Source organism: Acomys minous (genome assembly GCF_964271855.1).
Source record: "Acomys minous genome assembly, chromosome: 12".
NCBI lineage: Eukaryota > Metazoa > Chordata > Mammalia > Rodentia > Muridae > Acomys > Acomys minous.
In genome coordinates, this window is record NC_140493.1 from 58485598 (window position 1) to 58510362 (window position 24765).

The window sequence follows — 24765 nt, forward strand, 5'->3', positions numbered from 1 at the left end:
TGTGTGTGAGAGAGAGAGAGAGAGAGAGAGAGAGAGAGAGAGAGAGAGAGAGAGAGAGACACACACATTTGCTGTGGCATGCATGTGGAGGTCAGAGGACAACTTCTGAGTTAGTTTTCTCCTTCCACCGTGTGGGTCACAGGGACCCCACTCAGAGCAGCCTAGGTGGCCGGCACCTTTACTTGCTGAGCCATATTGCTGGCCCCACGTAGTTATTTTAAAGAGGAAGATGGAAGAACTTGTGATTAGCAATCTGAAAATGCCGTTTGTGAGAACACTCTTCCAACATGAGCCTACAACAGCCACTGTTTTTGTTGTGTGTGAATGTGACCCAAAAGGTTTCAATGCCGAGGAGGCGCTTAACCATGTAGACTAAATATTTGCTGCGTGGGTATCAATAAGGTTCCTGTCCCCCCATCCCCCAGTTATTTCAAGATTTGATTGTTAGACTCTGGAACAAGGGGTCATAGTGGCAGGAAGAGACACTTAAATTCAGTAATCTGACTTCCCCTTGAGGTTGACCTAAAGCAGAACAGCAAACACTGTTCAGCCCTGATTACGGCACCACATCCACGTGGACTGTACGGCTATGTGGGGTCAGGTTCAGACCTTGGGTCCCTTCCAGTCAGCATCTGCCCTCAGGGGAGCTCCAAGTGCAATCCTCCTGAGTAGACTCCTCCTACATCAGGGTCCGCGGTGTAACTTGCTTCCTTGGAGCCTGGGCTTGAATTCTCCTTGATCAGAGGAAACTAGTATTAAAGTAGGTCTAAATGTGTATTTGGTTTTGTTTAATGAGCAGCTATGGGCAAAAGGCAATCTAAGAATATGAAGCTTTACTGAAAACTATAATAAAAAATAGTAAGACAAAACCAGATAGTTTTACATTTCTCTGATGAGACTATAAATTCCATGAGAGCATCAAGGTCTGATTCCTTTTTGTACGCCTGGTGAGTGGTGACTCTGGTATTTATTGATCTATGCACTCAAATATTTTGTTGAGTGGATGGGTTGCAGCTAGTCCCAGTGATGCATACAGGAAAAGGACTTGTAACTCCCCGTACTACGGTGATAATGGGAGAAACCCTAACACAGACCTGGGGTTGTAGTACTAGCAGGGCTGAAAACTGTGGGCTAGAATTTTAACTGAGGTACTAAGAAAAAGAAAGGTGTTTGACGGGACTGAAGAGACAGCTCAGCAGTTAAGGGCACTGGCTCTTCCAGGGGACCCAAGTTTAATTCGCAGTGCACATGTGTTGGCTTATAACCATCTGTAACTCAATATCTAAGAGCACCAGGCACTGATGTGGTGCTCAGGCACACATGCAGACAAGGCGTCCAGACCAGAACAAAATAAATACAACTTAAAGATAATAAAATAAAACTTAAAAGAAGAAAGTTTGTGTTTGGCTTTGTAGTTTTTGTTCATTTGTTTGTTTGGAGAAACACGGGAAGGGTAAGCCCACGCTGGGGGTCCTGCAGCCAGCACCCTCCTGCCTGGGCCATGTCTCCATCAGCGCTGAAGAACATTTATTCTTCTACTGAGGCATGGATCAGAATCCCGTTGGTTCTGGAAAGTGACTGCCAAGTATCTGATTTTACTCAGAATCTGCACTCTTTCCTCTTGGTCACACACTCAGTGCTACCCACAGCATGATAAAGGCTTCACTTTCTGCTTTTAAAAGGCACACACACACACACACACACACACACACACACAAAGCTGGCATCTAATGCTAGTGATGAAAATTGAGAGACAATCAAGAAATCTGCAGGTTGATTTAAAAAAAAAAACTTTAGTGAGAAAAGGTGCAATGAACTGTACAGGGTCCTAAAATGTTAATAAAATTCAAACACTGTCAAGGTGGTTATAAAAGTCTAGAGAAAATTGTTTTGGTTTTTTGTTTTGTCATTCTAGATAGGGTTTCTCTGTGTAGCCCTGGCTGTCTCGGAACTCACTTTGTAAAACAAGCTAGACTTAACTCAGAAATTCTCCTGCTAGCACCCACCCCCCCGCCCCCATGCTAGGATTACAGGCGTACACCACCATGCCCAGCCTAGAGTGGCACTTTTAAGATGGTGGTTCTGAACCGTCCTAATGCTGCAGCCTTCCTATACAGTTCCTCATATTGTGGTGACTCCCAACCATGAACTTATTTTTGTTTCTATTTCATAACTGCAATTTTGTTATTGTTATGGATTATGATATAAATAACTGGGTTTTCTGATGGTCTTAAACAGCCTCTATGAAAGGGTCATTTCAGGATTGAGACTCACAGGTTGAAAACCGCTGCTTTAAGAAAATTAATTACTTGCCGGGCAGTGGTGGCGCACACCTTTAATCCCAGCACTCGGGAGACAGAGGCAGGTGGATCTCTGTGAGTTCAAGGCCAGCCTGGTCTACAAAGCGAGTCCAGGACAGCCAAGGCTACACAGAGTGACCCCCCTCTCAAAAAACAAACCAAAAAAACCCCCACCAAAAAAACATAAGACAACTTGAGCTGCATTCTACAGTCTCAAGGAAAGAAAATAATGACAGTCTTCCCATACCCCTTTGTGTTCAGGCTCTTCAGAGGGTGTGGCTAACAGTATCCCAGACTGCAGGATACCAAGGAACAGGACAGGAGCTCTGTGCCTGGACACAGCCCCCTTTCTGTTCATGTGTAGGTCTACCTGTACTCTGTAGACCCAGTAGTCCAAGGTACGACACCCCAAAGGAAGGTGAGCTTTGGGTCAGCAACCATGTTGCCTTTCTGACTGAGAATACTTTGAAGCATTTATTTCATCTCTATGACTCTTATATTATTTGTGGGATAACTACATAGTAAACCCTAAAAAAAAAAAAATAGCTGAAGGACTCTAGACACCTACTCTGTTTTGGAGACGTGGATATGAGAGAGTGACAGAGGTGGGGAATGACGGCAGGACACAGCCCATTGGATTATTCTAAAAGCACACGCACATGAAAAATTGTAACCGTCTAAAGAAAAGTCACTCTACAACAGAAACAATTTTTTCTTAGCCATCTGTTGATCCAGTATCTCTCTATTCCTTTTATTTTTAATTGAGTGTCGACACTTTAATAGTACACACAAACAGGTAGAAAGGAAAGGGTTTTATGGCTTCCTTCCTTTAAACTGTTTCACAGAAGAATGGCCACACTCGGGTCCAAACACAACACATGACTCAGGATCTCAACAGAGGACAACACAACACTCCTGCTTCCATCCTCCCTGCATCACCCCCAGCCCTGCGGGATGAAGTCAGCCTCTCACGGGACGCCAACCTCACAAGTTCTAAGAAGATGCTTCAGATAGGAGACAGAAGAAGCTTGCCGGAGAACCAGGCGCCGTCTGCTGTCCCACCAGGAAGAGTTCCGCTGTGCCACACCCTTATCTTTACAAAGTCGAGCTGCTATTCAGTCATGACTTAACTCCTTGTAAGACAAACGACCTTATGTTTGGATATAAAATGAGGGGAATACTCTGAAATCTCTTTTTTCAAGCAATTTCTGAAGCAAAACTGAAGAGCCATGATATCTCTGTCAGATCCTTTTGCCTTGTATCAAATTTGATATTTATATGGAGTAGGGTGTGGTGGCATACACCTTTAATCCCACACTCCAGAGGCACAGGTGGGCGGGTCTCTATGAATTGGAGGCTAGCCTGGTCTACATAGCAAGTTCTAAGACAGACAAAGCCATACGGTGAGTGCTTGCCTCACAAGAAATAACCAAATGCGTATGGTGTGGGAGGGGTGGAGCTGGAGAGACAGCTCAGTAGTTAAAAACACTTGCTCTTCTAGAGGACAGAATCTCAGTTCCCAGGATTCAAACTGTCTAATTCCAGCCCCAAGGGATCTGATGCCTTTTTCTGGTCTCTGTGGGTACCTGCACTCACATGCATACTTAATGCCACGCCTTTTATCCCAGCACTTGGGAGGCAGAGGCAGGTGGATCGCTGTGAGTTCAAGGCCAGCCTGGTCTACAAAGTGAGTCCAGAATAGCCAAGGCTACACAGAGAAACCCTGTCTCAAAAAACCAAAAACCAAACCAAACCAAACAAAGAAACAAACAAAAACCCAACAACAACAAAAAAAAAAAAACCACCATTACCAAGGCAACTTATAGAAGAAATAATTTACTTGGGGCTGATGGTTTCAGAGGGTTGGAGTCCATGACTGTTATGGTGGGGAGCATAACTAGGTGAGAGCTCGTATATTAATCTACAAGTAGACAGTGTGTGTGAGGGGGATATGAGGCTGACTCTGAGACTGAAAAAGGTGCCAGCTTTTTGAAACCTCAAAACCCATCCACAGAAACACAGCTATCTCAAGCAAGGCCACATCTCCTAATCCTTCCCAAATAGTTTTACCACCTGGGGGTTGTAGAAGGAATCTCTTGTGTATTGTATAGATGCAACACCTGTCAATTAAAAAAAAAAAAAAAAAAAAAAAACCTCTGGCCTATAGCTAAGGCAGGAAACAGGTGGGATATCCGGCAGGCAGAAGGGATTCTGGGATAGAGGCAGATGCTAGAGACTGAGCCGCTAAGATGTGAGGCAGACGGATGCATGGCGCCTGAGCTCAGGTAACCAGCCACATGGCAAAAATGTAGATTAGCATAATGGGCTATTTTAAGTTATGAGCTAGTCAGAGAAGAGCCTAGCTCTGTGGCCAACCTATCTGTATAATATTTAATGAATCTCATGAGTCGTCATTCCAGGAACTAAGAAAGAGAAGGAAAAAACACCCGCACAACATAATGACCACCTTACTGTAGGGGACAAAATATCCACACATAAGCCTATGGGGCCGTTCTCTTCCAAACCACCACAAGCAGCAGGAGCTGCAAGCATGGGGTTCTGAATGTGAGCCTGCAGCATGTGCATAAAAACCTGAGTGTGGCTGTGCATGACAGGCGGCAGCTCCCAAGGGCTTGCTGGCCACACTGCCTAGCCAAACAGTAAGACTGCAGTTCAATGAAAGGTGGAAAGCAGAAGAAAAGGACACCCAACACACTCCTCTGTCTGGCCTCTTCTTGCCTCCCCGCCCCCCCCCCGCACCCCCATACACAAAATATAGAAAAGAAGAATGCCCAATAATGTGTATTCATTCCACAATCTACTATCTGTGAAACACTTTCAAATACTTAAAGGTTTAATCAAGTACAGCTCACAGGCCCGCCCACTGCCCATTTCTGCAAAAGCATTAAAGTTTTATGAAATACAGCCATACTAATTTGTTCATATATTATCTACGACAGCTTTCCGGCCACAATTGCAAAGGTAAGTAGCTCTGACAGAGACTGCATGGTCTATAAAACCAAAAATATGTGGCCCTTCACAGAAAAGGTTTAATTAGAGGGTCTTAGACTTTAACAATCATCTCTAGCACTGGGATAGCTTATTAACACAGCTGTGCTTGTCCTCAGAGATCATAGTCTCTCAGAAGCTGCTCTCTATGAACTAAACATTGAGAGCCACCATCCTATCTCATCTAGTCATAGGCTAGCATTGTCTCACAATATCTAAACTAATAAAAGAGGCTAGCGAGCACAAAATGAAAACTGAGGCATTAAAAAAAAAAAGAGAAAAGCCAGATGTGGTGGCGCACGCCTTTAATCCCAGCACTCGAGAAGCAGAGGCAGGTGGATCGCTGTGAGTTCGAGGCCAGCCTGGTCTACAAAGTGAGTCCAGGACAGGCAAAGCTACACAGAAAGACTCTGTCTTGAAAAACAGAGAAGGGGGAGGGAGGGAGAAAGGGAAGGAGGGGAAGAGAGGAGAGAAGAGAAGAGAAGAGAAGAGATACGGTGGCTCAGTGGTAAAGGCATTTGCCTGAGTAGATTCCTAGAGCCCATGGTGGAAAGAGAAAGCTGATTCCTATACATGGTTTTCTGACCTCCACATTGGTATTGTGCATAGAACACACACACACACACACACACACACACATACATGCTGGGCATATATACACACATACAATATGAATAAATTAACTTTTAAAAAAGAGAAATATGATAGGTCTCTGATGCACATGGAATTCTTGGTAGCCAAGAAAATACATTTGAGGTAGGCATGGTGGTGGGTGCCTATAACCCCAGCATTCTGAACACGGAGGCAGGAGGATTGTGAATTCAAAACCCAGCCCAGGCTATATAGCAAGTTGCAGGCCAGTCTGGAAAACACAAGAAGGCCCTGTTGATTACAAAACAAAGGCGCCTGCACTGGCTGCACAGACTTCTAACCCTGCCGCTGGGGAGGAAAGAGAAGGAGGACTTAAGTCCGAGGACCACCTGGGCTACAGAGACGGTTCAAGACCAGACTGAGCAATTGAGCAAGATCCTGTCTCAAAATAAAACCTCTTTGCAAGAAGACAAGAGAGAAGGAACACGTGTTTGCCACAACCACCACACAATTCTTCAGCCTGCACCTTAAAACTAATTCACCGGAAATGTAACAAGAAAAACCTGGACAGCCCCCAGCATCAGGAGTGCTTGGTATGTGAGGACCACACGCAAGGAAGAGCCTGGCGATGATGCCAGCCCTCAAATCCAAATGCCTTGACGGTGTCCAGACATACAGCTACCCGGGAAAGAAGCTAGGTAGGTAAGTAAGTCATCGTCATCGTCATCATCAATAATACAAAAAACTTAAAAAATAGAACATAAACACCTCTTTAAAAACACATGCATGTAACAGAAACTAGTTGCTGCTGCTTCAAAGCCTTTTAAAAATAGCGGGATGCATCCTTCTGATTTCCTGCTGCCGTCTTACAAGAAGGAAGCTGAGCGTGTATGTTATGAATTTATAAGGTCACGGTTAGGACTCACACCTAAAACGTGCGCAGTTACCACATGCAGAGGAAACCAGATTAAAATAAGATGCTTTAAGAACACTCCCTGAAGCAGGAGTTATAAAACATTATCACGAGAGAGAGCGAGAAGGAAGGCTGTAATTACCGCTCGGTGGTATGCCCACTATACACTTATGGTTCTGATTAATCAATAGACGGCTCCCTGCATCCTTTGCTGAGTGTTCAAACGGACGAACCCCTTGCAGGGCTGAGGTCGTAGCTCAGTGGCAGAGAACTCGCTGCATCTGAGAGGCCCCGTGTTCAAGCCGCAGTGCCCCTCCCCACAGATAAAAGGCAAGGAGATTTTTTTGCTCTGGTTTGGAGAAACTACGGAAAGATTATACAATACTATAACTTGGAGATCTTTAAAAACTATATTTTAGTATTTAGAAACAGTCCTACCCAGACAGGAGTCTGCAATGAGGCGGCCAGACAACTATTCAAGGAGACAGCAACAGAAGATGGTCCAAGCTGCAAGACCCTATCTCCATTACGATTTCTAGGGGTTTCCTCTCTCAGAGACGATCTAAATAAAATCCTTTGCTGCCTTCAGCTTTTTTAGAGAAAGATTACAAAAATGACACACTTGTCTTTTTTTTTCCCCCTTCATGAAACTTATCGACCTCACAGATCTGTGCACCAGGGCAGGTTCCTGTCTCTACAGGCAGCTTTTTCTTCCCACACCTCGCTTAGACATTTGCATATCTCTAAACCAGAGACAGGTAACTGAGGCACCTAAGGCAATCTTTAGTGTCACTCTGCTCCTCGCCCTACAAGTGGGGTTTCTTCTAACAAGTATCTCATATTTTTAAAAAATCATACTTACATGCTCTGTCTGGAAAAGTCACTTTTTAGTAAAAACGTTTTCTTTAGCACCAAAATGTTCCAATCATTTATTTGCTTTGGAAAAACTAAACCAAATGAATTTGACAAGTAATTTTTGAAAACGAGTAAATGTCTTTCATTTAAGCTCAGGTAATACAGATTATACATTCAGTCAACCATTAAAAGTTCAGAATTTGGGGCCAGATGTAGTGGCACACACCTTCACTCATAGGCATCAGGAGGCAGTGGCAGGTGGACCTCTGAGTTTGAGGCCCACCTGGTCTACAGAGTTCCAGAACAGCAAAGGCTACACAGAGAAATCCTATCTTGAAAAGCCAAAACAACAACAACAACAACAACAACAACCAGAATTCATGGTCTTAGAGAAGCAACCACACAACATTTAGAAGAGCAAAATATTTTTTATCATTTGTAACCACCTTTCATTATGAACTAAACCTTCTACTAACCAAATGAACTAGAGGCCCCAATTGGTAACTTTAAACATGATTTGTACAAAACTTGAAAAAAAAACTATGCTTAAAGATAAAAAGTAATAGTTTAAGGGAAAACAAACCAACAAACCCACCTAAATATAAACGGATTTTCAATGCAGGCACGGAAACTCACCTCCATTTGCACAGCAGCAATGCCCTGGTCATAATGGCCCATGAGGTTAGGGAAGAACGTCATGTTGTAGGCCATTTTCATACATCTGGGAACAGTGATTGGCTCACAGGTGAAAAGGCTGTGGCCCCAAACGAGGGGTAGGAAAACGCACGTCAACAGAAACGGGGACACTGCCATTTTCTTCAGACTCCCGATGATTTTACCACATGGTTTGGGCTACTCTTAACGCCCCTTTCATCATCAGAAGACTCTCAACCAGAGATTAAAAACGTGCAAATTCCTCATTTCATTACTTTTACCATTGTGAAGGAAGTTGTTTCCTGAAAGTGAGTTCTGGGTCAACTGCTGTAAAAACAAACCCGGAGTGTGTTATCAGCAACATCTGTCACACAATCAAATTTACGTTAAATTTCATTCTAGGTAGCTGACGCTGGGGGAGAAGAAAAAAAAATATGGAAAATTCCATCCTAGCAAGATACGTTTCCACCTGCCTTGGCGTGGAATGTATCATTTTGCTAAGGAAGCCTCAATTCTAGCAATGATGGAGGGTTTATACTGTCTGGAACACTGGGTAAGAGAGAGGCACTGCGTGAGCAAGTTGGGGAGGGGCGGGAAGGGCTGTGGGGTGGTTAGAAGTAAGGGGGTGTAAAGGTCTCACTGGGGGAAAAAAATCAGGCCAAGTGGGATTCCCTAAGATCCAGAGGCCTTCAACTTCAGCTCCTCTCTACAACAGCCGTCTTCTGCGGACACGCTTTTCCTGTTTTCCCAAAGGCGAATCTGTCTGCCAGGGTTGACCGAGGTCTCCTAAGAGGAGCCGGCCTGCGTGATGACTATTAGCTCCTTTTCAGTCCTTCCTCACCTCCAGCATTTCCCCTTCAACGCGCTCATCCCAATGCCCCCCTCTACCCTGAGTGCCAGCGGGCGCAAACCTTCGATCGGCAGCTCCTGGAGGTGGGGGGCTCCCCTGAACTCCGGGTGCCCGGCGCCCGCCGCCGCCGGGGCACCTGTTCCCGGGCTGCAGCCGAGCAGCTGCGTCCCGGGCCGGCGGGGACCGGGAGTCACTTTGCAGGAGTTGCGTGGGACTCCGGGGAGACGGACGCACCTGCGGCTCCAGCCCAGGCCGCGGCTCGCCCGCCCCGTCGGGCCCCGGGGGCGCCTCACCTCGGGCGGCGGGCGGCGGCTGTCCCTCGGCGTCGCGCGGCCCCGCCACTTCAGACGGCCGGGGAGGGCGTGGGCTCGGGCTCCGGCTCGGGCTCGGGTGGGGGGTGCGGGGGGCAGCGTCCGGGCCTCGACCGCCTCCGGGGCCGCACCGGGAGCGAGAGCTGGGCGATCCCGCGAGACTGCGCCGCCAGGTCGGGCGGGCAGGTTGGGGCTCGCGGCGGCGGGACCGGCCCTGCGCCCCGCCCCGCCCAGCCCGCCGCCGCCGCCGCCGTGCGGGGGCCGAGGAGCCCCGGGCCACGCCGCGTCTGCACAGCGGACCCAGGCGTCCAACCCGGCGCTCAGCAAAGCTCCCTGCAGAGCACGCTCGTCGTTCTGGAAGGCAGAAGCCTTGAGCCGCTTGGATCTGCTCCGTAGGGGACTTCGCGGCGGAGAGCTGAGTTACCTGTAACTTTCTGACTTCTTGCCTATTAAGTCGGGGAGTCCGGCTACCCACCTTGAACGGCAGGTGCCAGTGGAATGCCAGCTTCGGCAGGTTCTACAGCTTTTACTGCGACAAAAGCCCCACAGAAACTTACGGTAACTGCTTTAGTCAGCGTGGGTTTTTAGTATCAGCTCTGCCACCATCACTTCAGATAAATTACCTAAAAGGGGCGCGTGAGTGGTTAGAACCCTCATTAGGTAGACTTGGTTAACAGGTCCAATAATGGTTACTGATTTGTGGAGTCCTTACATTCACTTATGGCTAATCCGTAGGACTCTGGTATGAAGTACAAATGGACACGTAAGAAACTCATTGCTAAGTGCAAAGTTACCTACTGGAGATAGAACCCAGGGCCCTGTGCACACTAGTAATAGCATGCTTGCTGTGTTAAGCTACGGTTCCAGCCTATAAAGTAACTTTTAAATAGACACTGTTATTAGCTGAATCACTGAGCTGCAGAAAATGCCACTTTTCAGTACCTGGATAAAGGACACCAGACCAAAAAACCAGATGAGATTGGGGAGCTGCAAAACATCAAAGTGGAGATGAATTTGGAGAAAATACTTTCCCCAGCTTTATCAAAAAAGTTTAGGGCAAGCCGGGCATGGTGAGGTACACCTTTAATCCCAGCACTTAGGGGGGCAGAGGCAGGCAGATCTCTGAGTTCCAGGACAACCAGGGTATACAAACAAAGCCTGCCTTGAAACAAAACAAAACAAAATAGCTTAAGACAAAGTAAAGGAGGAGGAAGTGCTAAGCAAATTTTAGGGCGGGGCACAGTGAACCACAGCTTTAGTCCCATCACTAGGGAGGCAGAGGAAGAAGGATCGCTGTGAGTTCGAGGCCAGCCTGGTCTACAAAGCAAGGCCAGCCAGAGCTGCTCCACAGAGAAACCCTGTCTCGAAAAACCACCACCACAGCAATAACTAGTCTTAATCTTAATGTCATTAAAAGCCGGCCAGTATTGAATACTGAATTTCTATGTAGGATGTTTTTGTGTGAAAAATTGACCTTCTACATGGGAATAATATTTCTCACAACATTTCTAAGTTCCTATATAAAAGAAATATATTTCTCATTTGGGTGTGGTGGCACAGGCCTGGAATTAATTGCAGTACTTGGAAGGCTGAGACAGAAGGATCTTAAATTCAAGACCAGCCTAGGTTACAGAGCAAATTGAACCTTGGCCTGGAATACACAGTGAAAGCCCTTGACCAAAATACAGAAGGAAAAAGTATTTATAGCTCCCCTACTCTTACAAGCTTTGTGCACATTTCTCTCATCAGGCTAGAATACCAGAACCAGGCAGTGGCATTTTAATGTGATACATTTAAAATTCATAAACACATACTATATGATTTGGAGGAGAAATGCCATAAATTTATACAGAAGTGCAGTCTATTTTTATCCTTAATTACATTTAATTATATGGTGAGTAGTGATGAACTAAAATGATTTGGGGCATTAGAGGGTGGATTTGGGGCTCTCAGGCAATTATCTGTATCATCTTTGTCTTTCAGTGTAAAAGGTTCATTTCAATGGCAGAAGATTAAAAGAGTTCAGAAGTGCCGGTTTCAAAGCCTGTCTCCAGCACTGCCTGCCGTGTGAACGTGGGCAGTGCTCAGCCACTCGTTGCTTTAGTTTCATCATCTATAACACAAACTTTTTTCACACAGTGATGTTTTTCTTCATCTTTTTTCCTTCTCGGTCCCTTCATGTTTCTCTGATCTGATGCTGGAGATGTGGTCACTGAAAGTTAGGGCAGACTTTCACTTTTAATGTGAAGCATATTTTTCCAAGGTATAGAAATTTTAGGGAAGATCTCTCTCTCTCTCTCTCTCTCTCTCTCTCTCTCTCTCTCTCTCTCTCCCTCCTTTATTTTTAATTTTTAATTTTTGTTTTTGTTTTGAGACAGAGTTTCTCTGTGTAGCCTTGGATATCTTGGACTCACTCTGTAGACCAGGCTGGCCTCGAACTCACAGAGATCTGCCTGCGTCTGCCTCCTGAGTGCTGGGGTTAAAGTTGTGAGCCATCAACACCCAGCTGATAGTTTTCTCTCTTAACACGTAAAATATTCCACTCCACTCTTCTTTTGCACTGTTTCTCATCTGTCCTTCTATAGTGAATTTTCTCACCATCACATATATTAACTAAATTCTTTACATACAGTTAATCAGATATTACAAAAATATTCTTTAGCAACTTGAATAAGCTGCCTTCTAGTCCTAGTTGCTGAGAGTCAGATTTTTGTCAAATGCTTCTGTATCCATTGAAGTGAACATGTGACTTTTCTTTAGCCTATTCATGTGATGAACTGTATATACTGATTCTAAAGTGTTGAACCAAAGAATTAATCATAGTTATAATGTATAATTTTAAGTGATTCAATCTTTTATTTTTAAATTTATGTTTATGTGTGCATGTGTGTGCCTGCTTGTTTTATGTGCCCCACATGCATGCAATGCCCATAGAAGCCAGAAGAGGGCATTAGAGTCCCCTGAACTAGAGTTACAGGCAGTTGTGAGCTGCTTGGTGTAGGTTTTAAGTGTCCCTCAGTAGAAGATTGGCTAAAGAAACTGTGGCACATTTACACTATGGAATACTACTCAGCTATTAAAAATAAGGAATTCCCAAAATTTATGGACAAATGGATTGAACTAGAAATAATCATAATGAGTGAGTTAACCCAGAAGCAGAAAGACTCAAATGGTATATACTCACTTATATCTGGACGCTAGCCCAAGGGGCATGTCCCATGAAAGTCTTCACTTACCAGGAAAGTGGGACAGAGGGGAGGACACTCTATTGGGAGTCTAGGTGACAGAAGTATGGGAGAATGGGGAAATGGAAGGATCCAGAGGGTCCTAGAAACCTACAAGAAGAACATTATGATGGGCAGATCTGGGCCCAGGGGTCCTGCTCAAACTATGGCACCAGCTAAGGACAATACATGAAGTAAACATCAAATCCCTACCAAACCTAGCCAAGGGACAGGACATTCTCCACAGCTGAGTGGAGAGTGGGGTCTGACTTTCACATGAACTCTGGTGCCTCATATTTGACACGCTCCTGGATGGGGAGACCTGGTGGCACTCAGAGGAAGGATAGCAGGCTACCAAGAAGAGACTTGATACCCTATGAGCATATACAGGGGGAGGAAATCCCTCTCAGTCACAGTCATAGGGGAGGGGAGTATGGGGAAAGCGGGAGGGAGGGAAGAATGGGAGGATACAAGGGATGGGATAACAATTGAGATGTAATATGAATGAATTAATAAAACAAACAAACAAACAAACAAACAAACACATGTCCTCTGCAGCAAGTGCTCTTAACCTCTTAGTCACCTCTTCATACCCTTATTTTATTTCTCTCTCTCTCTCTCTCTCTCTCTCTCTCTCTCTCTCTCTCTCTCTCTCTGTGTGTGTGTGTGTGTGTGTGTGTGTGTGTGTGTGTGTGTTAGGGTTTTATTGCTGTGCAGAGACACCATGACCATGGCAACTCTTATAAAGGAAGATATTTAATTGGGACTGGCTTACAGTTCAGAGGCTTAGTCATGTCAGGAAGCATGGCAAAATGCAGACAGACACGGGGCCGTTCCTATTCACACCACCACAGTGTGTGACTGTGTGGGGGTGCGTGCACGTGACTCCAGGTACACACAGAGGCCGGGAACAGTGGATCTCCCTAAGCTGGAGTAAGCTAGAGTGGCCTCAACACGGGAGCTTGAACTCAGGTCCTCACAAGAGCAGTGTGCGTTCTTAACGGTTAAACCATCTCAGCAGCTAGTACAGTTATTTTTATACACTGTCAACTATTTCATAATGTATGTATTTTGCATTTACATTGAAAGATACTTGTCTGTGTGATGTTTTTGTCTAGTTTTGGTATTGGGCAATGCCACTTTCATAAAATATGCTAGAAAATATTCCCCCTACTTTGTCTTCTCGAAGAGATTTATGGAATTAATCTTAGCATTCTTAATCATATGGCTTTAAATAGTTCTTCTGTTTGATTTTTAACTTTTTTCCCTCTGCTACTCCCATCACATAAATGAGCCAGGGTTTGGATAGTGTTTTCCATTGCTTTCCCCTTTTTGGTTTAAAAGTTTCTATTGATTTATGTTGAGCTCAGAGTTTCTCTTCTCAACCATGTCTAATTCATTGATATTAATGGGCCCATCAAAGGCATTCTTTATTTCCGTTACAGTGGCTCCTAAACGATTCTTCTTCCTCTTCCTCCTCCTCCTCATCATCATCTTGCTCTTGTCTGCATGTATGTACATGCACCTTGTGCATGCCTAGTGCCCACAGAGCCCAGAAGATGGTATTTGATCCCCTGGGACAGGCAGTTATGACTTACCATGTGTGTGCTGGGAGCTGAACCCAGGCCCTCCGCAAGAGCGGTAAGTGTGCTTAATTGTCAAGCCAACCCAAGTTTCTAAGGGTTTTTCACATCTAGGAAATTCGAACTTACTCTCCTTAGAGTTTCTATTTCTTAATTTTTCCCATTTGTTTTTGTGTATTTCCTGCTGCTTTCGTTAACAGTTGTTCGGTGGCTGAACTCGTAACTCCAGTGTCGCTGCTGTATCTGACGCGCTTGCTCTGATGCTTTCTCTGCGTCCTAAGACTCTGGGGTTGAGCTTTCTGGTGCCTTGAGATTTTTGGTTGAAAGCTGAGCAAGATCCATCAGGTGGATGAAGCTGCAGCCGTGGTGACTTTTGTCAATGTGCACAGGGAGGGAAGGCTGCAGAGGCTGGGAATTCACAAGAAGGTCACAGGCATCCCCCTGCCTCTGCCTCCCTGAGTGCTGAGATTAAAGGTATGTGCCACCTCCATGGGCTCACAAGAATGTGTTAAGTTTTCAACCTCCTTTGAGAAGACAGGTGGCTGGAGGGGCTGGACTTTAATATTTTACTTTCTCTATTTGGTTTAGGTTCTAGTAGTTTCTCTGTAGTTCCGGTTCCTAGTAGTTTCTAGTAGTTTCCCAACAGGCTCCTGTGTTGTGTCTGTCAGCTTTCTATCATGTGGCAAAGCGCCTTGTAACGGGACGTTTATTTTTGCCTCATGGTTTCTGCCCATGGTCACTTGGCCGTGCTGCTTTTGAGCCTGAGGCAAGGCAGCATGCCATGGCTGCAAAGTGTGGTGGAGATGGCTGCTGCTCACCTCCCGGGAACAGCGGAAGCAAAGAGAGACCGGAAAGGGACACACTTTCCCTCTGTGCTTGTGGCCACACCCCTGTGACCAGTAGGCCCTGCCTCTGAGGGGGTGTGTGTGGGTAAGCGGGTACAGGGTACAGACGGGGCGCATGCCATAAGGACATCAGAAGTCAGAAGACAGCTTCCAGGAGTTAGCCCCCTGCTTCCACCGTGAGCTCCAGGGAAGGGAACTCGAGCTCTATTACCCGCCATGTTGCTGCCACCCAGGCCCTTAGAGGCTCCCCAGCCCTCTATAGCACTAGCAATAGCATGAGCCGTTGAGCAGCGTTCAAGGTCTGAATTATAGAAGTCACATCTCAAAAACAGTTACCTCCTCTCCCCTCCCTCCTGGATATAGAGGAGGATTTTTCTTTGACTCTCAGTGGGAGACCCTAAAAGTAAAACTCACAGCCATGGGTGTGGCCCCCAGAGGTCCACCTGAGCCTCTAGCAACCGAGCTGTGGTCACTGTGGTGTCGTTCCCTGCTCCAGTTCCCCAGGAGGACTCTGCTGGCGTGCTCTGCTTTGGTCAGCTGGCGTTCTCTCTCTCCATCTGTTTGCCCTACCAAACAGTTTGACCCATGGCCTTTCTTCTCTGTCAGATTTAAACAACTGAGAAAGAGCTGTTGACTTTGATTTGTTCAAGTGTTTGTTGATTGTTAGGACAGCATGACGCTTTCTAAGCTCTTTATATGCCATATCGGAAGCTCAAAAATATGTATTACTTTAAGAATTTTATCGATAATTCCAAAGCCAGGTGGTGGCGGTACACTCCTTTAATCCCTGCACTCAAGAGCCCAAGCCAGCCTGGTGTACAGAGCAAGTTCCAGGACAGCCAAGGCTACCCAGAGAATGCGTTATTGGTAATTCCGGCCTTAAAAGAGAAAGTTTCTCAGAGCTATTTAAAAATGCCAAGAGCAAGGTCAGTGGGTCAGCACTTGCCTACTATGCATGAGGCCCTGGGTTCAGTCCCTGAGATCAATAATAAAAATTATGATGGCCGGAATTATAGTCAGTTAGGAAAGTCACATGATTTGACACTCCTGTTAGTAGAACACTCTAATGTATGTGTATACATCATAAAGAGGCTTAGTGGGTCATAGCTCTAATCCCAATGCTTGGGCTTGCCGTGAGTTTTAGTCCAATGTAGACTACAAAGCGGGACCCTGTCTCAAAAAAAAAATATTACAACTCAATAGTGAAAGGATGTTTGCTGGAATGAACGTGTGGTGAGTTGAATGAGAAATGTCCTCCATAGTACTGGGCATGTGAACGCTGGGTCCCAGTTGGTGGCCATATTTGAGGAGATTTAGTTGCCTCGGTCTTGCTGGAGGAAGGAAGCGTGTCACCGGGAGCAAGCTTTGAGATAACTAGTCTCTGCCCTGCTTCCGCTCAGCGCCACTTCCTGTTCGCTCGCTCTGCCTTTGCTTACAGGTCAAGAAGTGAGCAGACTGCTTTCTGCTATGCCGTCCCCACTGTTAGGGGTTCTAACCCTCTGCAGCCATAAACCTAAATAAGCCCTCTCCTTTTAAGCTGCCTGGGCCAGGGTGTTTTACCACAGCAACAGAAAAATAACCGTAGGGTCTCTATTGCTGTGAAGAGCAGTGACCATGACCACGGCAGCTCTTATGAAGGAAAACATTAAATTGGGGCTGGTTACAGTTCAGAGGTTTAGCCATTATCGTCATGGTGGGAAGCATGGCAGCGGGCAGGCAGACACAGTGCTGGAGGAGGGGCTGAGAGTTCAGCAGGCAGCAGGAGGGAAGACCATGAGCCACTAGACCTGGCTTATGAGCTTTTGAGACCTTAAAGCCCACCCACTAGTGATGTACTTCCTCCAACTAGGACGCGCCTACCTCAAAAGACCACGCCTCCTAATTCTCTATGAGCCACTGGGGACCATTCTTACACCACCATAGTAACCTAATATAGAATGTAATAAATAGTTTAAGTAAGTTACATGATTTGGGTTTTTTTGGGGGGGGGGTTGTTTTTTGTTTTAAAAATTTTTTGAGACAAAGTTTCTTGGTGTAACAGAACCCTGGCTGACATGGAACTCCCTTTGTAAACCAGGCTGCCCTTGAACTCACAGAGTTTGACCTGCCTCTGCCTCCTGAGTGCTGGGATTAAAGGCGAGCATCACCATACCCGGCAATAATTTATAAACTGTGGAAACTTCCGTTGCCCTATTTATCCAGGCATCATCAGCCCATCACTAGGCATTGCAAATACATGCAATAATAAATTTCTTCATTTCTGACATTTTCACCAAGGCTCGTTCACGAATGCAGAGTGTTTGCATGAAGCCCTCTCCCAATTCCGTCTTCCCTGAAGCCTTGAAAGCTCTTCCCACGGCTCAGGTTTCATAAGTGGCATTTGTTAATTTATTCTTGCATTGACTTGAGGGCGAATGTGAACATTACTTAAACACTAACCTTCACATGCAATGCATTGTCTGTTGCTTTCCGCTCTAAAGTCTAAGTGCTGTGGTGTCTGCGGCGTGATAATTAACCTTTGTGCTGCGTCCACTCAGCTAGCCAGACACGATAAACTGTCTAGTTACTACGTCTAATATGACTGGGAAAGTAAACTTTCAATGCAGTAGTAACATGACACGGTGGGATAGAGCCACATATTTTAATGACAGTTTGATGCTTAAGATTGCCTCTTTAGAGCTCTGCTGTTGTCGTTTGCAAATAAGGAGACTTATAATGCTGAGGAAAAATAGCCTCAGCCTTATTAATGCTTTGTTTGAGTCACATTTTTGGTTCTGTGAGTTTATTTTGCTGGGTTTTGTTTTCAGTGGCTTTAATACTTGCCCTCTGGTCATCTTTAATATTCAATATCTATCTTTTTATTTTCCTTTAGCAAAGCCATATTAAGTCAAATAGTTGAAATAAGCATTTTCCCCTCAAGCTACTAGCTAACATCTAGAAAAGGGCTTCTGCAAAAAGCTTATAGTGATTTAGATAATAACTAAGTTACTTTCCTTTGATGTGAAAACCTAAATTTATACCTAATTGTATATCCTGGGCTGCTAATGGCTCTGTGTGGTTTTAAAAATTGCCCTAAAAGTAGATGGAATAAAGTCATAAATTATAAGAATTAATATTGTTAAAATGTTGATACTACCCAAAGTAAAATAGAGTCAGTGCTCATATAACAATTCAAATGAGCTTTCTTACAGAAATGGATACATTTGTATGGATCACACCTGTTGCTGTGATTAACTATGGCAAAAGCGACTTAAGGGAGAAAGGGCTTACTTTGGCTCATGGCTGAAGGGTGCAGTCTACCATGGCAGAGAAGCTGAATTAGCAAGAGCTTAAAGCACCTGGTCACATCATAACCACAGTCGAGAAACAAGAGAGATGAATACTGTCAGGTCACTTTCTTCTTCTTACAGGACCCAGTCCTAGGGCATGGCGCTGCCCACAGTTAGGATAGCTCTTCCCACTCAGTTAATCTAACCAAGGAAGCCCTCGCTGATGTGTGCAGAGCCTTGTTTCTTAGTTGTTCTCAGATCCAGTCCAATTGACAACCAGTATCAATGGTCATTACAAGCCTGCCTCTGGTCCGTCTGACACCCAAAGGCATAACTTTTAAAGCATAATACCCCACCTCTTGCCCCCACCTTAGAAAACAACAACAAAATGCCTTCACCTGACATGCAAAGTGCCCAGGGTCGCTAACACTGCCAATCCCCTTTAAAGGTCTGAGAGTCAGCCAGGTGCGGTGGCACACACCAGTAATGCCAGCCCTCAGGAGGCAGAAGCAGATGGATGTCTGTGAGTTCGAGACCAATCTGGTCTACAAAAAAAGTCCAGGACAGCCAAGGCTACTCAGAGAGACCCTGTCTCAAATAAACAGATAATGAAATAAAAGTCCCAAGTGTCATCTAAGACCCAAGGCAATTGAGCCTTGAAGAAGCTGCTTTTTTTTTTTCCAATTTTTCCAATTTTTTTTCCAGCTACAATATTTCAACATGTAAAGACCCAGAGAAAATATTCCTATTCCAAAAAGGAGGAATAGAAGCATGACAAGGAATTACCAGACCAAGCCACGGTCAAAACCTAGCAGGGCACCAAAAACCCATCAGGGCAACACTCAAGCTCTGCAACTCCATGTCTGGCATCTGGAGCTCACACAATATCTACAGGTCTCCAAAAGGCTTGGATGGCCCCTCCCTCCAGCTCTGCTGCCTGCAGCACAGGTGTATTCGCTCTTGGGGCTGGTCTGTTTCCCACCTGCTGTCGTCTTTGGCGTGTGTCTAGTGCTCCCTGCATCTCCAACATCCCATCCTTGGCAGCTCCAGCTTCCCCTTCAGAACTTCGTACAATGACCTCCGAGGGTCCCTAACTGTGGTTGGTGGCCTTATTGGACTGGAGATGGAGTAAGAGATCCACCTTTTGATAGATATGTGAGGGTATGTTCAACGGAAGGATTGACCGAAGGGGAGAGACCCTCATGTAGAGTGGCAGCACAGGACCTCCTTGTCACAGCTCAGGTGCAGAGCTCTGAAGGAAAAGCAGGGCTGACTTTACCTGGAGTCGCTACGTCCTGATACCAGAAAGCAGCTTCTTCAAGCTTCCAACGCGGGCTCAAGCTAAGCTCTCCAGGAATCCTCCAGGCCTTCAGCACCAGACTGGGACCACCCGGGCATCACAGTAAAGGGCTGGGCAGACACCCAGTTCTCGGCCTCTCCACCATACAGACAGCGTTAGACCATCCAGTCCCTGCCACGTAAGCACTCGACTCAGCCCCCTTAGGTGGCGTATAGTCTGTCTGTTCTGCTCCGCCAGCAATGCTGACTCACGCCTTTGTATTAGGAGACAAGTGACAGAAAGCGTGGGACGGAACACTCAGGTAAAGTCGGCTTTAAGGGCATTCGTGCTCAGCTCAAGAATGTTTAGAGGATGCAGGGTCAGGGAGGTACCTAGGCATAAAATTCTTGAGAGATTTGAGTTCCCACCTACTATGTGAATAGGTTTGTAGATGGTTAGCACTTGACGCAATGGATTTTAGGTATTTTCTCTTTATGGCAGAGGCCGGGCATGATGGCTCACCTTTAAACCTGGCACTCGGGAGGCAGAGGTTGGCAGATCTCTGTGAGTTCGAGGCCAGCCTGGTCCTCAAAGCAAGTTCCAGGCCAGCGACTGTGTGGTGAGACCTGGTCTCGAGGATTAAAGTCTCCTTAAGGCAGAGGCAGATCGCCTATGAACCAGCGAAGCGTAAGCTTCAGAAACTTGGGTCATGCTCTCGCCCTGCCCTGAGCTCTTCCGGAGCCTCTCCCTATCCCTGCCCAGCCAGCTTCAAGTTCGTTTAAAAAACAAACAAACAAACAAACAATAACCCAAGAAAACAGCAAAACTCCTCAAAACCAGGAAAACGGAATAAAGCAGCACAGAAAAAGAGGGGAAACAGCACACAAAAACACTGGAGTCTGTTTTACGTCGCTGTGTTACTCCTGAGCGTGAGGCCTACCCAGGAGGGTTGACAATGCCCAGTGTCACTCTCCTAGTGAAAGCGGACTGTCCTTCTCCCAGCAGGAGTAAATGGCAGCTCAGCTGTTAACCTCCACCGGTGTGGCTTTCAGTTTTCCTATTTTAAAATATGGCAAAATAAAATATAATAAGATGAAACAAAAACTATCACAGCAACGTTAGACAAGACAAACAGAAGGGAAAGAGCCTAACAGAAGGGGCAAAACCCGGAAACCTACTTGTTTGCACACTCAGGAATCCTAGAAGAACACTAAACTATGCAGAGGAAACGGTGCAGACCCCGTGCAGGCCCCCCCTGCAGGCCCGGTGCAGACCCCGTGCAGGCCCCCCCTGCAGGCCCCGTGTAGACCGCGTGCAGGCTCCGGTGTAGACCCCGTGCAGGCCCCATGCACGCCCCCCGTGTAGACCCTGTGCAGGCTCCCGTGCAGACCCTGTGCAGGCTCCCGTGTAGACCCCCCCCCCCGTGCAGACCCCGTGCACGCCCCCGTGTAGACCCCGTGCAGGCCCCGTGTAGACACCCCCCCCCCCCCCCCCCGTGCAGGCCCCGTGCGTGCTGCTTTACTCTCTGTGAGCTCCCGGGAGCTTTGCTTACGTTGACTTAGAGGGCCTTGGTTTCTTAGTGTTCGCCATCTCTTCACACCACTGAAAGGGAAACTTAAACATCAAGCCAGCCACGGTCCTTTATCCAAATGATACTACCGCCTGTACGGTACGCTAGGGCAATGGTGGCGCAAAGCTTGTGGGCGTAACCAAACCAACAGCTGATTTGACTTAAGTCCCACTCCAAAAGATGGAACCCACACCCAACAGTGCTTAGATGACCAGGACTAGATGGCCCAGGGATCTAGGGTAAAAACAAATAATTCTCGTCTAAATAAAAAAGAAATTGTGGTGATAAAATGACTCCTAGTGATATTCTGCTATCTTCATAGCTCAGTGCCTTGTTCAGCCGCCAGCGGAGAAGCTTCCTCCTGCAGCAGACGGGAACCAACACAGAGCCCAGCGGCCAGACCCAGACATCACACAGAGACCGAGAGACCTTGGAGCAATCATCCTTGAATGGATGTCTCCAGCAGATCTCTCCCCTCAGGGCTGAAGGAGCCCTTCAAAAGAGGAGGTGGGGGGAATTTTTGTTTTTTGTTTTTTAAACAAAAGGTGCCTAAACTTCAAGCTTCCAGAGTGTCAAAATAAGAAATAACCATGGAGACCAGGGGAAAGGAATGATCCAATTAATGGGTTTTGAGGCCGTTAACATTTACAACAGTTGTGCTGAGTTCTCCTAGAAAGAGGGTAAGGAGACAAGAGGCGATGTTTGCTTTGCTTTTCTTTCTTTTTTTAAAATTAGCAACACATGGTATAGAACGAGCCAAGTTGCCTATGTATCGCTCTGACAAGCTGAGAGATGAGCACTGGGCAGCCGTGCACATGCTCGTCCTTTAGCTCAAAGACCAAAAGATGGCAGTTCGTTCCTCTGTCCTTCCGGACGCTATAGTGCCGTGAGGTTCTTCTCCAGCGTTGCCCGTCCCGGCTCTCCACGAGCTGGGAGAAATGTCTTTCCAGCCGTGGGGTGTCTCCAACCCCTTCCCCATGGACCGGATCTCCTCTCATGCCAACATATTCATAAGTAGAAGTTAGCCGTCCTTGAGGTGATTTTGATGCCCCAAATAGCGGCAGAATTATACCTATAATCTGAGCGCCAAGAAGATCTCTGTGAGTTCAAGACCAACCTGGTCTACATAGAGAGTTCTAGGACAGCCAAGGGTACACAGAGAGATGCTGTCTCAAAAAACAAACAAACAAACAAAAAAAAACAAAAACAACAACAACAACAACAACAAAAAGGAAACGAAAAATATAAAATATTTCATCCTCCAAGTAATGGACAACTGATGATGATGATGATGAACAACTCTAGTTTGCTTTTGTTTCTTTTCAAACATGGTTTTGAATGATGCCGTTCCACCTATTTTTCCTACAAGCTTAAAACTGCTATAAAATGAAAGATCAGGAGGACTGGCTGCTCTTGCAGAGGACCCTGGCTAGTTTCCCAGCACACACATGGCTGCTCATAACTGTCTGTAACCCCAGTTCCAAGGGCTCCAATGCCATCTTCTGCACTTAAAGGTCACCAGGTACACATGTGATGTGCTTGTACACATGCAGGCAAAACACACATGTGCCTTAAAAAAAATGAATCTGAAGAAAAGAATTCTGAGAGCTTCCTAGAAGAGGACTAACAGCTTGTTTTGACGTGTTTCATGGCTAATTTAAAGGGACAAGGGCAGTTGGGCGTTCTCTATTGGGACCTTCAAAAAGTATAGGCCGAGGACTTGATGATGTTATTACAGGAATATCCTAAAACATTAGACAGTGGGTGAAAACCTAATTGAGGTCTGTGTGCATTCACACTATGCTGCCTGGTCCCACTCTCAGTCAGTAATTACTGAGTCCAAGCATGTTATATCTGGAAAGGATCTGAGTCTAGGTCCTGGGCCGTGACTAAAAAAACACAAGAGGCAGAAATGAGTATTTCCTAACCTAATAGGAAAACTAGACAGGCAAAGACATTTCCAGGAAATCGTATCTCTTGCTTGTGTTCCATCCAGCTTGTCAAATGGAGTTCTCAGTTAAGAAATCTTACAGCACAAAGCTATCCGCTGTTGTGCTGGGCAGAAAATATTGAAGGACACATTCCTTGGCTTTTCTCCTGGTCAGACTGGTTTAACTATAGTTGAAGTGTTGGCAGCTATATTCAGCAAGAAAAACAGCAATTTCTTGAGACATTTCCTAACTACCACGAGCACCGGAGAAGCTGTATTTAGAGGAGAAAACCAAAATTGCCTTGGATCTTAGGCATGCCTGTCAGGTCTGCCTTGATCAATTTGTCTAGCATTTGAGTCCCTGCAGAAGTATTTTGCAAATGCCCATCTCGTGTTTTTCTAAACTTGATTTGCAGACATTTCCATTTCTGTGGAGGATGGAAACTCTCATGTGCTCGAATGCTTGGTCCTCAGGGGTGGAACTGTGTGGAGGTGTGGCCTGGCTGGAGGCTGTGTGTGTCACAGGAGTGGGCTCTGAGGTTTGAAATGACGCGTGCCATTCCCAATGTCACTGTGCCTCTAAATACAGGACCAAGAAGTGAGCTCTCAGCTGTCCCTGCTGCCATGATGTGAGCTCCTAGCTGTTCCTGCTGCCATGATGTGAGCTGCTAGCTGTTCCCGCCGCCATGATGTGAGCTGCCAGCTGTCCCTGCCACCAAGATGTGAGCTGCCAGCTGTCCCTGCCGCCATGATGTGAGCTCCCAGCTGTCCCTGCCGCCATGATGTGAGCTCCCAGCTGTCCCTGCCACCAAGATGTGAGCTCCCAGCTGTCCCTGCCTCTATGATGTGAGCTCCCAGCTGTCCCTGCCGCCATGATGTGAGCTCCCAGCTGTCCCTGCCACCAAGATGTGAGCTCCCAGCTGTCCCTGCCGCCATGATGTGAGCTCCCAGCTGTCCCTGCCGCCATGATGTGAGCTCCCAGCTGTCCCTGCCGCCATGATGTGAGCTCCCAGCTGTCCCTGCCGCCATGATGTGAGCTCCCAGCTGTCCCTGCCGCCATGATGTGAGCTCCCAGCTGTCCCTGCCACCAAGATGTGAGCTCCCAGCTGTCCCTGCCGCCATGATGTGAGCTCTCAGCTTTCCCTGCTGCCATACCTTTGCTCCTCCATCATGGACTCCGACCCTCTGAAGGTATAAGCCAAATTACATGTTTTCTTTTACAAGTTTGTTTTGGCCATGGTGTTTTATCACATGTATTATCACAATTTGAATAAATGGTCTCTATGGTCTAGCATATCTGTGATGGAATCATGGCTCGGCCATTTAAGTCTCAGTTTACAAGCATACAAAATAAAGAATATAATCACTCATAGCTTTGGTGTGAGAATTATATGAGAGAAGGCACATAAGCCCCTTTCACAATATCTGGCAATTAGAAAGTTCCTGAACTTCCCACCAGGTAGAAACTGGAGTGTTATGTGCTACACATATGGTGATGTACACATTATGTACATCATGCTGCCATGAAAAAAATTTATGAGAAAGCTTGGGCCAAACTGCTGCAGCTCTTGGAGTCTTTACT

The 24765-nt window shown here is 46.2% G+C and overlaps 1 protein-coding gene and 1 long non-coding RNA gene across 7 annotated transcripts in view; one reads left to right on the plus strand and one right to left on the minus strand.

Moving 5' to 3' along the window:
- FZD6 (frizzled class receptor 6) overlaps nucleotides 1–9629 on the minus strand; it is a 33313-nt gene extending 23684 nt beyond the window's left edge. Inside the window, exons 1-2 of one of the 4 annotated variants that reach the window (XM_084748714.1) lie at nucleotides 9466–9623; nucleotides 8305–8649 (exon numbers count right to left, since the gene is read on the minus strand). In XM_084748714.1, the coding sequence (XP_084604840.1) occupies nucleotides 8305–8481 (177 nt within the window). In that variant the 5' untranslated portion in view covers nucleotides 8482–8649; nucleotides 9466–9623. The other 3 variants (XM_084748715.1, XM_084748716.1, XM_084748717.1) reach the window with 3 other exon arrangements.
- LOC311578690 lies at nucleotides 8669–24555 on the plus strand. Of its 3 annotated transcripts, XR_014772932.1 has the most exons (3): nucleotides 9928–10041; nucleotides 19110–20005; nucleotides 21576–24555. It is a non-coding gene; the product is annotated as an uncharacterized lncRNA (long non-coding RNA). The 3 variants fall into 3 exon arrangements; XR_014772931.1 differs by lacking the exons at nucleotides 9928–10041; nucleotides 19110–20005 and adding an exon at nucleotides 8669–8875; XR_014772933.1 differs by lacking the exon at nucleotides 19110–20005 and having other exon boundaries at nucleotides 9956–10041.
- Nucleotides 24556–24765: the final 210 nt, after the last annotated feature.